The 14596-nt window shown below is 39.7% G+C and overlaps 1 protein-coding gene across 9 annotated transcripts in view; it reads left to right on the top strand.

Moving 5' to 3' along the window:
* The window catches only part of LOC127418360 (ecto-NOX disulfide-thiol exchanger 2-like), a 246547-nt gene that overhangs the window by 216281 nt on the left and 15670 nt on the right, over positions 1–14596 (top strand). For all 9 annotated transcript variants that reach the window (XM_051658962.1, XM_051658960.1, XM_051658955.1 and 6 more), the window contains 3 exons: positions 2714–2828; positions 7141–7331; positions 12962–13102. In XM_051658962.1, coding sequence (XP_051514922.1) covers positions 2714–2828; positions 7141–7331; positions 12962–13102 — 447 coding nt within the window. The remainder of the gene's footprint in view (positions 1–2713; positions 2829–7140; positions 7332–12961; positions 13103–14596) is intronic.

The raw sequence follows: 14596 nt of genomic DNA, 5'->3' as shown, positions 1-14596 counted from the left end.
TTGAAGGGCGGGGTTTTGGAATGAGGGGGCCTGGCTAATTCAACGACTCAGTCATGTGAAAGCTTCAGAACCCTTAAACTGCTTACAGCAACTTTAAAGACTGTAGTTCAGGTTATTGTAATTCTCATAACTTTAAAGTCAACATGAAGTAAAAGAATTGACCCTATTTACTTTGTTAATATATTTCTTAATGATACATCAGTAAACGTTTGTAAGTAAAAGTAGAAGTAAAAGTTTGTCCTTGGAGTCACTCATTAAAATTTACTAACTTGCTCCCCCTCTGAAAGGACTTTCCTTTCAGCTGACATCACCTAGGCCACATGAGTGGGGAAAATAATGTTAGCTGATAGTCAAATAGCTGTTCAGGCATTGTTTTAGGCTACTGTTGCAAGTAATGCAGCCCTTTTCTAAATCTTGCCAATAGTTAACACAACAATGTGACTCAGAAACGTCACATTAATAAAGTAAAATGGGTTGTTAATGCTGTTTCATGTTGGCTTTAAGGTGTTTGAACATGCAGGTAAATGCTGAGCCGAAAGAGTCTCCTCACTTTGTAAGGTAGGTGTTTAAAACTTGAGTTGCTTCATGTCGCAGATACTACCTTTTTAAATGGCTTAACTCAAATGTATAATCCATTTTATTTAATTAATTTCCAGTGTACAGCCCAATCTCTGTGTCCCGTGATCAGACAAGCAGAATTTCAGTGTCATCAGCCCTGAAAAGGAAAATGTATTTCCATAAGAAGTTGTGGTCACGTCCTTCCATTTCCAAGCTATTGTGAAGCACATTAAGACTCTTTGCAATTACTGGCCATCACAGCTTTGTTAACTTAGTGAACTAAGTGAATACTTCATTGTTTCGGGAAGACCTTCATTGGCTGCCTTATTTGCCATTTTAGATGTCATTCTCCAAATGAATCAGTTACATAGAGTTCCATTAGCTCTTTCCCTATTCTTTAGCTGTGAAAGGGGCTTATTAAAGGTGCTGTAATTATGGCCTTATTGAGTTCTCTCTTTTATTGAGTTTCTCTCATTTTGCACTCTCGATTCTCCCATCAGACAGCAAGAATGTATGTGCAACAACCCTAATAAGCCTAGCTCAGTTTGGTAAGCTGATGTACACACACGTCTTGTATTTCGCCCCTTAGCCTTTTGTTCTGACCGTTTGACTCAAGTTGAATATGTTCAGTCTCATTTATGAGACTCTTCTTGCTCTCGGGCTGGCACTGTGCTTGCAGTTTCACTGTTGCTGAGACAGGAAGTAGTCTCAATGCTGTCACGGAGGGGTGAAGCCTCATTTGAGAATAAGAGAGAGTTAGCTGGCCTCTCTCACCTTTTACATAATGCATTGAGAAGAGCCAATCTCAAAGCTGTCTGAATCCTTCTCATATGACAATGCAGGGCTTCAGGGAGATGCCACGCTTTCGAACAAGCCTTTGAACTTTAGATTTGAAATGTTTATGATTTAAAAGAGCCCATTATTGGTGTTTTAATGTTTATCACTGTAGGTAGAGGTTGTGGCAGACCAGAACATGGTTAGTTAAAGAGTGTTAGATTTGGAGCAGGTGACAGCGAGTAATTGATAATAGGTAACACTATTTTAAATCTCTGTTTACTCTGCCTCAGTCACCCTCTGAGCTGTGTGGACCATTGCTGTGCTTCTCTCATAAATTTGATGGTAAGATGCTGGTTTCAGTTGATTTGTGGACCCAGAGCTACGTTCAGGCTTGATGGAATTCAGGGGATTTTTATCCTCATTTCCTTGAACTCTCCTGCAAATTTACCTGGTCATTTCTTGACTAAACAACGCTTTGGTAAGTGTTGGTTTTAACGCAGCAAGGTTTCATCCAATCAATATTGCAGGATGTCCTCAGTTTGGGATGTCAGGCTGATTGTTATTCCAAACAATACACCAGTTATTTGCAGTTGCCTAGACGACCTGAATTCAATTACAGTCCATTTACACTTCGGGCAGCAAGGCTTCCTGTGTTAAAGATTGGAATGGATTTTTTTTAATTTACGCTCTTCCAGAGGCAACTTCAAACAGAGCTAGTTGCCTTTCTGTTGTTGCCCATATCATTTCTTTCCCAAATATTGGGCAGATAGGACTGTTTGCATTTGCGCTACCTGCTCGACCTCCATAATTCTCAGCGAGATCATGTGTTGCTGTGCTAGACAGATGGTTCTGTTTAGGCTGGGCCTTTTGTTTGTTGTCAGGGAGCGAGTTTCTCTCCCTGTGGCGGTCATGTTGTGCCTTTGCACAGCCGCACCACTCTTCTGTGCGCATGCCTCATTAGCCGGAGAGCTTCCTCATCATGACCGCCAACAGGGCAGCACCCATGCCCAGACATCTGCTTCATCTGCCCCTGCTCAGCCCTGCAAATCTGTGGTGGTTGTGCAATCACATCCTGCCACATTCAAGCTCTGCTGGCAGCCATTATAACACATTAAGGAGTCCCTATGCAATGTTTGTCCACTGACTATGTGCTTTGACAAGGTCAGCCAACATCAGATGTCTTTGTGCATCCTTACCGCTGGAACTGGGCCACATGCTCTTATGGCTCTTGAGGACAGTTCTTACATTTTATGATCTGATCGACCGGATAGGACGGCTTATTACATTTCTGGCCCATATATTTTCTGTTTTAATCAAAGTGTGATACAGATCATCAAGTAGCAGTTGTGATTACATACTCTGTTCCTGTCATTCGCAGGAGATCAGAAACATCCACAACGAAGAGCTGATGGGAATTCGAAGAGAGGAGGAAATGGAGATGTCAGATGATGACATGGAAGATGCCCCGGAAAGCAAGGACTCTGACGACTCAGGTATACACTGTTCCAGATTGGCACTCAGTGTTCACGCAGAAGGACAAGATCAGAATCCTTCCCAAAACTATAGAAGCACTACAAGTGCATCAACATTCTCATAGGGTGGGTTGCACCTGTAAGGATTCACTTGAGCAGAGTTTAGAGCAAATGCTGGATATTTTAATTAGGTTTTACTGGAATACAGTTTCTGTTACATCCCTTAATTTGATCAAATCAATCAGTTATTTCAACTTTAACCTGCAGGGGCATATAATAAAAGTTGTTACTTTTTAACTTCTTCTTTGAGTGACAACTAAATACTATTTTAGTTGTCTCAAGTAGCTTGTGCTGATGAATTTAAAAATGCAAGTTTGCTACTGCCATTTTAAACAGCTAACTAGTTTGATCGCTGACGTAAAAGGCTGATCAAGCAGACTGAAAAAATGCATGTACACTTGTCAAATTTCACAAGCTATGAAAAAAATAGTTATGGTGAAAAGTTAAGTCAAAACTCAAGTTGCAATATGGAAACAGATGATGGTCACTGCCATGTTTTATTGTAGGTCCTTTTTAATTGAATATTTACATATTAATTACAGATCCCTGTCATAAAACTCACTGGGTTAAGACAGTATATTTCTTCAAATTAAAACCAGGATCAAAATGATGGTTCAAATGTAATGCTGATTATTATTAAACATGTTTCAAAGTTCGGTGCTGATTGCAAATTGAATCCAGCGGTGATTTGTGAATTTTATGAGGAACGCTTTCTCTACTCTGAACATACAGTGCTAATAAATGTGCAGAATGAAGATATAACCAGCAAATTCTCACAGTATAAATGAAGAGAAAAACTGGGACCCAGCTTCTAGAAAAGCCCTGACTGTTTAATGACCCATGTCACTATATGTCTGGTTCAGGCTGTGTAACTGCCACTTTTCTCAGAGGTTTTCTCAATAAACATTCTTTCAGGAACTAATGAAGCTCCTAGAATTGCCCTTCCCTGTAAGACCACCATTTTGGCCAAACATCTTCACGTCTTTTGGTGTCAGAGAAAACTATTTAGACATCAATGCCCATTATGTGGCCTTTTCAACAACAAAACTAGCAGGAGCCCAAACCACACGTCAATCATATGCCCATTCAAATTGGAAATGGGACAAAGTTAAAATAGTTCAACCAAAAATAAAAATAAAATTTATCATTACTTACTATTTCTTGAATGGTGAGGCAGTAATCAGATGAGATGGTCATTCTCCACTTTCAGTGTGCTCCTTTGGCCTTTTTTGCCACTTTTCATTGCCATATAAAGTAGACAGTGGAGTAAAAACAGGAAGTGTTTTTAGATGGATTCAAACTCGCACCACCTGCTGTTACTCCATGAGTTTAAATACTTCTGCAAACCAAGGTCATGGCTCCAACATCAGCATGCTCTTTGGATAGCAGCAGTGCACATGGCTGAGCAATTGTACCCTTTACAAATCAAATCTGTGTGTCGGCAGCCGATTTCATCATGGCAAAACAGTGTCGTTTTTGTATTACTGTTCCTACTAACCCCCTGTGACTTTTAGAATGTGGTGGAACAGAGCCAAGCATGAGTCTGCCTGCTGCTCTTCCTGATTATTTCAGGTTCTGCTTGTCACAAAAGTGCTATTAGATAACCAGAACTGTGGCTGGTCAGGAGAGAGAATCATGGAATAGGGTAAAATTATCAGTTTGGTTTATCAGTGTCTGTTTTGCCTTTGTATGACCACTTGGCTGTTAAACACACACATACCCTCTTTGCAGTAAATTTTAAGCGAGACCCCTGTCGGCACTCCATACGTAGCTTGCAACTCTCTGAGATTCTTAGATGTGACAAGGGCCCTCATTAGCATGCAGATATATGCAAATGTAATCATCCATTTACCGTGTTTGATTCTCACATCTTCTCATGTGTGACCTTAGTTATTAGAAAACAATGATAACGATCACTGTCAGTGGGTTGTCAGATATTTGAGAGGATATCATCAGATAGGATTGGGCAGGAGATCCACTCGGTTAATGAAGGAGGTAATTCAACACCTTTGTTGTTAATGAAAACAAATATTTCATACCTGCCAGTAAGATGAGTAACCTCCTTAAAGGGGAAAAGTGGCTTGTGCTAAACTCTCCCTGTGAATTTTAGTCTTATTAACTTCTCTCGTAGATAAAGCCACCCATGTACCTGCAGATGTGTAAGAACACCTCCATCCTACCTGCAGCCCATCCCGCTTGTTTGTTTTTTTTCACCCCCAGAGTTAACGGGCACGTGTCCTCTTACAATATATACATATCTCGATATAAACTTTTAAATAGGCAGCTAACTTCTAAGGCAGCATCCTAAACGTCATGGAATCCCATAAGTGACCAATTTGGAGCGCTCCACATAGGTAGCAACAGCTCATGCAAAGTACACGGGAGACTCAGCACAAATGAATTCCAACAGAATTTTACGTTAGCACATTGCTAGGTGATACTCTAATAAGCAAAAAAAAAAAAAAAAACATATCACACATTTAATGGGTGAAATATTTTATATTATTTTATGTATTACTTATCAGTATTGAATGAAATACATTTATTATCCTATTAATAACATTTGTCTCGACCACCATCTTGGTTGATTGTTTTCCACCAAGCTCATTGCAATGCACCCTCTCCATGAAGGATACATGCGATGCTGCACTGAGGCCTAAGTATACTTCGTTTTTTTGCATGTCGGTACGTCACGCGCAAATTTCGTCATCAGCACAGAACGCGCGCTGCCTGTTTTTTTTACACATGCTCACCGTCTGTGTCTCAACATCGTCGGTACAAGAGTATCACAAAGCAGTCATAGTGTTTTCCAAAAGTTGCTCATCCACACGTGTGAAATGCTTAAACCCCCTTACTGTGCATGTGAAAAACTGCTGTTCCATGTACGGTCTAAAATGTAGTTGTCCTCATGTTCTGTTGCCGGACAGCAATTCTAAGTAAACTTCTTTGAAGGAATGCAGTGTGAAGGTTGTACAAAGTAACATTTGTCTTTAACAATGCTAGTGAAAATCAGGCACAACAGCGCGCTGTAACACAGGCTGCCATCTTGATTGTTTTGGTTTGATAGATCACATGACTGCATCACATGACAACAAATACAGTACGTCATCCTTTTCGGATATATCGCAGTCCACACTAAAAAGCGAAGATGGCATTTTAAAATGTATCCACTTGGGAGAGCATTTTCAAAAGCTTTGTTTTCGCTGACAAGACGCTGTCTCAGTGTGGACGGAAGACCAAAGCATAGAGAAAAATATGCGTTTTCAAACGAAAACGTATTAGTGTGGCAAAAGTGCTCGACCGTGCACAATCAGAATGGCATGTGGGAAAAAATGAAGTTTACCCTAGCTATAAAGTTTGGCCAAAATGAGGTATCTTAAATAGGCAGCATAATGTTGTTGCCTACCTTTGTGAAAAGCTTTTGCATTGAGAGTGCACCTGGGATGCCTTAAAATGTCAATGAGCCAATATACTGCCATTGCCAGGTGATTATGCTTTTCCCAACAGCCACAAATTCTGTTCATATCTCAACCTGGCTTCCCTTATCTTCTGCCCACATCACTAAGACTCCTATCCTCCTTTAGCACTACCGAAAGATCCTTCATCAGATGCCTGATCAGACATTTCCTCTCTCTCCCAGCCCAATCTAAGATGGACACGGTTCTCCGCATAATCCTGTTATCTTATCCTCTAGACATGGAGCAGAGGTGGTGTCTCTGATCATCTGGTTGTTAAGAGACGGCTGAATGACGGAATGTCTCGGTGTGAAGAACCCTTTTGCGTCCGTTTTAATTACAGCCATTTGATAACAATGCCCATGGTACATTAAGTGAAGCATTAAGTAATACACTTTCCCTCCATTTAATCCTCTCTAATTAGCCTCTGAAAGTGAAGCAAACGCGGCAGTGGCACCGAGGGTCCTTTCATCTCAGTCCATCAATGGCTTTCTATAAGCAGCCTTTGAGGAACGCTCTTTTCTGCTACTTTTTCCATCTCCAAATACATCCACTTTCAATCCTTTCCCCCTTTCCAAGCCTTACCGCTGCCACCACTGTGACTTATTACTCTGCACACAGCTATTATTATATGCCTCTCTCTCTCATTTTCCTCCCCTAAATGTCCTCTCCGGTACACCTCTTACCTTTTTTTCCGTTATTGTTTTTCACCTCTGCCTTCTTCACTCATGTGTCTCTGTCTGCTTATTTCCCTTTCCTGTCTCCAATACGATTGTCATTTTTCATATCTCTCCAACTCGCTCTTCTCCCCCTCCCAGGGCCACTGGCGCAGGTGGAAGCTCTGAAAGAGGAGAATGACAGTCTGCGGTGTCAGCTGGATGCCTACAGAAATGAGGTGGAGCTGTTGAAACAGGAGCAGGGAAAAGCTCAGCCCCAGCAAAGCGAGGAGGACACCACTCGCCAGCAGCAGCTCAGCTTCCTGCAGCAGGCACTTCAGGGCATGCAGAAGGTACACACACACTATGCCAGACAATAATCAAGGCAGAAGCATCAAGGGGTCAAGGTTTGGCTGGTCAGCGTTGGCAATAAGGCCCTGCTGGTAGATGCCGTAACTACACCATTATGGGGGCAAAAAGCATCTTTCTCCATTGATAGCCATACAAAGGTAGCTGTGTATTCTGACAAAATTGATTTTTTTGCATGCAACAAATTCTTGCAAATATTTTATTATGTTAAAGGGGTCATGAAATGCTCTTTTGTTATAGTTTTATAAGATGTCCACTGATAATGTTAGCAAAGTTAGCCCAGTGTAAACAGTGTGTCAGCACCATAAACTATCAAACAGTCATGACATTTGAAATGAATGGAACTGTTTACTTATGTTTTTGATCCGGTCCAAGTGTGTTAACGTCCCCATCCTTCAATAACAATTCCTTAGCAAAGCTTGAATCGTTTTATGACTGGTTCACAAGCAATCACGCTGATACGAGTTGACAAAACATGCAATCAACATTGAAAAACGCTGAAGACACATCCACATGACCAAAAGCACAATGTAGACACACACATCCAGTTTCCAGTATCATATTAAACTGAAATGCACATCGCTGGAAACGCATCAAAACTGTCAAAGACATCCATCTAGTGCATGTTTACATTCACCAACAATTAAAAATAGCACAGATGGGCGGTGTTCAGGAATAGTTAGTCCACACTAGGCCTGTTTGTCCTGCTCTCTCTGAGTTCGAACTGAGCCCCAATGGGCGTGGCAAAGGGTGTGATGATGTAAAGTAGGCGTTGATGTTGATGTTGTAGAGGCGGTCATGAATTAATGAGTACCCTTTAGAGAATGAGGTGTTTTGGCAGCTTGGTTTCAATAAATGCTTTTATTGCATTGGGGATTAATTTTTGAGTTCTATAATTCACAGTATGTTTTTATAGTAGAAAGACCTCTTATTTGTCAAAATATCAAGGAAAATTGTATTCCTCGTGACATGACCCCTTTAAAGTAGATGTTTGGTATTGACTGATTTTTTTGGAGGGCTCTTAAAGGAATAGTTCTTCAGCAACACAAAATTTTAGAAGAATATTTCAGCTCTGTAGGTCCATAAAATGCAAGTGAACTTTTTGAAGCTCCAAAAAGTACATATAGCCATCATAAAAATAATCCATACGATTCCAGTGGTCTAATTAATGTCTTCTGAAGCTAAACTCTAGGTGTTTGTAAAAAAATAGATCAATATTTAAAACTTGTTTTACTAAAAATGTTCACTTCCGGCAAGCTTGAGGTTTGTACGTTGACAAGGGTGGGGTTCAAACTGACTCTCATGTGACTTAAGCGCGAAAGCCTCCTCTGCATAGATATTCATATGTAAATCCCTTATTAGCAGCTGTTTATTTGGAACGTGATTCTGTTTCCACACAAAAGAAGTTTATGCAGCAGTCTGAACAAGGAGCTCAGTCTGAGGCATCTCCTCCACTCACTCACTTGCTTTCAAACCAATTCAAACAGCTGTCCTTGTTCACCTTTCCAAAATGGCACAGCAGTTGACATATCCAAACCAGCCGAATGAGGCATTTATGTATAATTCTCTATGCTCCTCTGTTGTAAACAACACTGTGCTTCCGTTTTTTTCATATATCACGCGTCAGTTCTCGCGTGAACTTGTCAACGTGCTTGACCTCGACCCTTGTGAATTTTTAGTAAAAAATAGTTTTCAATATTTAGCTATTTCTTACGCACAACTAGCGTTTCGTTTCAGGAGACATTAATTAATCCTCTGAATTCTGATGGATTACTTTTATGATGGCTTTAAGTGCTTTTTGGAGCTTCAAAAATTTGGCACCCATTTACTTGCATTTTATGGACCTACAGATCTGAAATATTCTTCTAAAAATCTTCATTTGTCTTCTGAAGAAGAAAGAAAGTCATACACATCTGGGATGGCATAAGGAACTAATCATTTAAAGGTGTGAAATGGGCTTGTATTTTCCCCTGTCTGATATTTTGATGTTACAGGTCAGGATAGTCGTTAGGGAAGCTTCGGACCGTGTCCTGTTCTTGTGGTGCCATCAGCCAATCTGTTATCAAGACTTCATTTTCCTGAGGCTTTGTTTACTTGCTTGGGATTTACGGCTACGGTGATTAGAAAATTAAAAACCCTTTCCCTGCAACTGAGTGCCCATGAGCAATGCTCACCGCATGCAGGTTGCTTAATTCTGATTGGACATGGGCCAGCCGAGTAACTGTCATTGATGATTGATGGATGGAAATGCAAACTGAGAGCTCTCTGCAATTATTATAGACCTCCTTGGTCTGTATGCTCAGATTGCTGGAGGTTTTGAAGACATGGGTGGTCACTTGGAGTGGTGTGGCACAGTGGTTAAAGATCTGGCCTGGTATCCGAAAGATTGTCTGTTCGAAACCAGCATGGGGGTAATTTGTCAACTATCACTCATCTGGTGTGCTTTCACACACATCTTCTGTTTCCTTACTCGATAAATGCAGTGTTATTCTATGTGAGAGTTATCATCAGGGAGTAGTGAGCAAAAACACTTCATTTCTGTGGATCATTCAGGTCATCAATCACTCACACAATAGTAAACACAAGAGATGTAAAACGTGTCATGTGAAGTGGAAATTTTGTTGGTCTTGAAGTCTCCCACCCATCAGGCACTTTCATCTCTTTTATCAAACATCATTTTATCTTCTCTTGAGGATTGTCACTATTTTTACAGCAATTTCCTGCTACCAGCCTCTGTTCCTCATTGTTCTTTCGCGCGCTCAGACTGACCCAGAGATCTGAGTTTGGTTTTCAGAGAGATTTGTTTTTTAAACCCTCTGTGCATTCAAACAATAGGTGTCCTTGTTAAAAAAAGTTTAAAATCCCACATAACCTTGTTAACCTGCTGTCTAAACACTCGGGAGGGAATTCAGGGCAACATGGAGCTTTGTAAGTCATTCTTTTTTAAGAGCCCTGGTAAAACATTTAATATAATGAAATATTAAATTACATTTATTTTGTCAGAATATATGGCTACTTTTGAATGGCTGTCAATGGAGAAACAGGCTTTTTGGCAGCATAATGGTGTAGTAACGGCCTCTACCAGCAGGGTCTAAGCAGCCAAGCAAAGCAGCCAACCCCTGACCCATTAGGTGACCCAGTTTATTTCCTTTCAAATATTGTATACCCTATCTAGCTAATAAAGTGACATACACTAATCAAATAAAGTAAACAAAAAGAACCTAGTCACCCACATACAGAGCATCCTCAGTCCTCACACATCCTTTAGGCACTTAATACATAGACGCTATGTCCACACACGCCTGTGACCTTACAATGTGAGAGTTATTAGGGCATGAAGGAAACCATGTAAGAGAGGGACATTTGTCTCTCTTTAAATGTGTGCACTTACTCCTAATGAGCCCTATTGAGATTCTGCATATTTAACATTACTTTGCTGTAAGACGGATTTGCTTCGTCGTGCACTGCTGCCCGTATAGGTCACATAAGAGACATACGCAAAGTGATTAGTTAGAGTTTGAGAAACAAACATTTATCCACTGATCTCCAATGAGCTTGGTAAGAAAATCTCTTTTTCTGTCACAAGAAGTAAAAAGTGCACGTCATTTCTCAAAGCTGAATCACACTGAAATGGCATGCAGGGCTGAAGATACACATTCGCTTCTGTGCTCAGTGCGTGTTAAACTCACCCTCGGTCTAATTTATTCATGAGGAGCTGCGCATGAAGGCAAACAAAAAGGTTACATCACCACAGTTTATGTCGCTCAGATAGCTCCTGGCTTCTCATCAACGTTTAACAGTATCAGTAATGACAAATCTGCTTATTTAACCATTTTCTAAACACCTAGCGGGTTTAACGAACGTGCCTTTAATCTGTTTGTCAACAAATGAGCATCCTTGTGAATGCTCAGTTTGGAAAATGTGTTAGAAGTAACACGCATTACGTAATCAGATTATTTTTTGGAAGTAATGAGTTTATACTCTTCAAAAAAGTTATAAATACATTTCAAAGAAGTTACTTTTTCAAATAAGTAATGCATGTTACCTTTCTGGATATATAATTGGTTAGTGACAAATAAAATTGAAAACTTCGCCAGCTTATATTAGAAAAAGTTACTTTTTTTTACTTTTTTAGGAGTAACTGTAATGTAATGTAAACAAAGTTATTTTTAAAAGTGTCATTCCCCAACACTGCTTAGAAATAAATAGGTTGGATGCTTTAAAAATATATATAATAATAATAATAATAATAAAAATAATAAAAATTACATATACATTTTCTGATGTCGACAGACACAATGTATTTTAATTTACAGAGGTGCAGTCAGCCTACATTTAAATTCAGACAAACACAAAGCCTCTGTGCATATCCAGCTTTGGATTTAATCAGTCCCTCACCTGAGCCGCTACAGAGATACAAACATCCTCAAGGCACAAAATCTATTTATTCATCTCTGACTGAAACGCACACCGGCCGAATATTTTCCTCTTATTTCTGAATGTCAGTGGCGTAGCACCTCTGGAGGTCAGAGAACAGCTGTCATATCAGTTGCATGCTGTTGAAATGCCTTTATGAGCCAGAGGTAATCAAATAAGCACATATTACAGATAATAATAACACCTGAGATATAAGTATTTGAAACAAAAATAGCAAGATATGGGCTGTCTCAAAACCTAGTGAGATGCCTACCAGTGTTAGTAATTAATGTTTTTATTAAGGGGGATATTTGCACCCTGATATTTGTACTTTGATCATGGCATTTGTTTTAACCATATTAAAATTCACAATGTTGAATACTTCAATTGAATCATTAAACTGAAATAAATTCTCAATCAGAGTAATTATGGCTGTAATCTACAAGATGAAGTCAACATCAAATATAAAATTAGCTGGCAATAAAGATGTCATAACACAATAAATACTAAGCTACCAGTAGTATACATTTTAAGTAATTGGCTGGGCGTTAAAAAACTCTACCGTCACTGTATTTTGATGTAATCACTGTTTCAAGTTTTGGAATTGTTGAAGTGTTTTCTTCACATTCCCTAATTTCAGAGCTCAGTTTAGCTTTGTTTTGTAGTTTTTATTTATTTATCTATTTTTTCAAAAACCACTTCATGTTAGCTCTACATCAACAACACCTGCCTTTGGCCAACAGGTATTTGACAGCTGCAGGTCACTATGGTGTCGGCAGAGGCACTAAACCCATTACTAGATAGGCCTACAATAGAATATCATAAAATATACAAACAGAGAAACAAACAAATATTCTGCCTACCTAAAAGAGCATTTTTTGTGGCATCATGTATATGTTGAATCAAATATTTGAATCCAATTGCCTATGAAAGCCAAAAATGTGGTCAAACTTCCAAATCAAACATTTAAATGTCTTATATTGTTCAAAAAAGCTTTTTAGGTAGGCAGTACACATTTTCTAACATTCAGTTTAATGAACCAGTGCAAATTGCCACTAAACATTTTGTGTACAGCATGTGTTCACTCTAAATACTGATGATCCCATCTACGTGGAACGTCAAGCTTTTGGAGTTTTGTATAAAGCTCATCTCTCTTTGTGTTTTTAATGCCTTCGATTTTCTTCTGTGGTTTCTGTAGCAACTGCTGAAGCTCCGTGAGGATCTGAAATTGAGAGAAACAGAGTTGAAGAAGAGCTCAGAGGAAAAACAACAACTCGAAAGCCAGATCCAAAGTCTTAAGGAACGGATCCAAGCCTTTCCCACATCACACACTCTCCCTGTGAGTAACAGACATCTCTCTGTCTCAGGCTCCGGTTTGTGGTTCTGTTGTGTCTTTGTTATTTTAACTCTGTCTAGATTTGGTGTGTTGTTGTGTCTGAGGAAGAGGATGGGGGGAGAGGAAAGAAGTTGAGATAGCTGTCAGTTTGAGGACAGTGTATATTAATGAGTCTGCCCCACTGAAAGCTCTCCAGGGATTGGCATCAGAATCTAAATATCTGATTCCCCCCAGTACTAATTAAAATAACAGCTCTGGGTGAGGGTTTGGAACAAAGAAAAACTCTTTGAAATTCTCACATTAGACTCTGTTGTTTACAAGTAAACAGTCATTTGAATGTATTCATATTAATATTCAGTGGGGTCCAAAAGTCTGAGACCATTTTTTTTCTCTCTAATATTTATTTATTTATTTTCTGCCAAACCTGAAAAGTGCTTATGGTTTTGAAAATTGTAAATGAAGAAAAGATATGACGTAAAGAATTGTTTGAGATTCTACTCTTTTTCTAGGTAATTTAAAAAGCAAATTAGTGACATTTTGATCATATTAACTCTTCTTACGGAAAGTAAATTCAGTTGCTTTGCTTTTATTTCCGAAATGGCTGATATGGCGAAACGACCTGCCCCTCCCCCTCTTTATCATCACCCACCTCTGAGGGCCATCCTTTAGCCAGGTTCATGCCAGGGATGTCTGGTAAGGACCTGCCTTACAACAGGCCTACAAGCCCTCAGTCCAGCCTCTCTCAACCTATTGTGGACAGTCTGAGCACTGATGGAGGGATTGTGCGTTCCTGGTGTAACTGGGGCAGTTGTTTTTGCCATCCTGTACCTGTCCCACAGGTGTGATATTCGGATGTACCGATGCTGTGCAGGATTTGTTACATGTGGTCTGCCACTGCAAGGACGATCAGCTGTCCTTCCTGTCTCCCTGTAGCGCTGTCTTAGGTGTTTCACAGTACGGACATTGCCATTTATTGCCTTGGCCACATCTGCAGTTCTCATGCCTCCATGCAGCATGCCTAAGGCACGTTCACGCAGATGAGCAGGGACCCTGGGCATCTTTGTTTTGGTGTTTTTCAGAGTCAGTAGAAAGGTCTTTTTAGTGTCCTAAGTTTTTATAACTGTGACCTTAATTGCCTACCGTCTGTAAGTTGTTAGTGTCTTAACGACCGTTCCACAGGTGCATGTTCATTAATTGTTTATGGTTCATTGAACAAGCATGGAAAACATTGTTTAATCCCTTTACAATAAAGATCTGTAAAGTTATTTGGATTTTTACAAAATTATCTTTAAAATACAGTGTCCTGAATAGTTTAGAAGCATTTTTTTTTTACTTGTGGTCTCAGACTTTTGGGCACCACTGAACAAACTATCAGTCATTCTTTCAGAGATAAAATGGCAATGATCCAGTTTAGTGATGGAAAATACAGATAATGCATTTTAGATGAAGGACACATGTGGACACATGCTGTTGAGCTTTGAACACTACAGATCTGCA

This window comes from Myxocyprinus asiaticus, chromosome 27 (genome assembly GCF_019703515.2).
Source record: "Myxocyprinus asiaticus isolate MX2 ecotype Aquarium Trade chromosome 27, UBuf_Myxa_2, whole genome shotgun sequence".
NCBI lineage: Eukaryota > Metazoa > Chordata > Actinopteri > Cypriniformes > Catostomidae > Myxocyprinus > Myxocyprinus asiaticus.
This window is presented reverse-complemented; position numbering and strand designations above follow the sequence as displayed.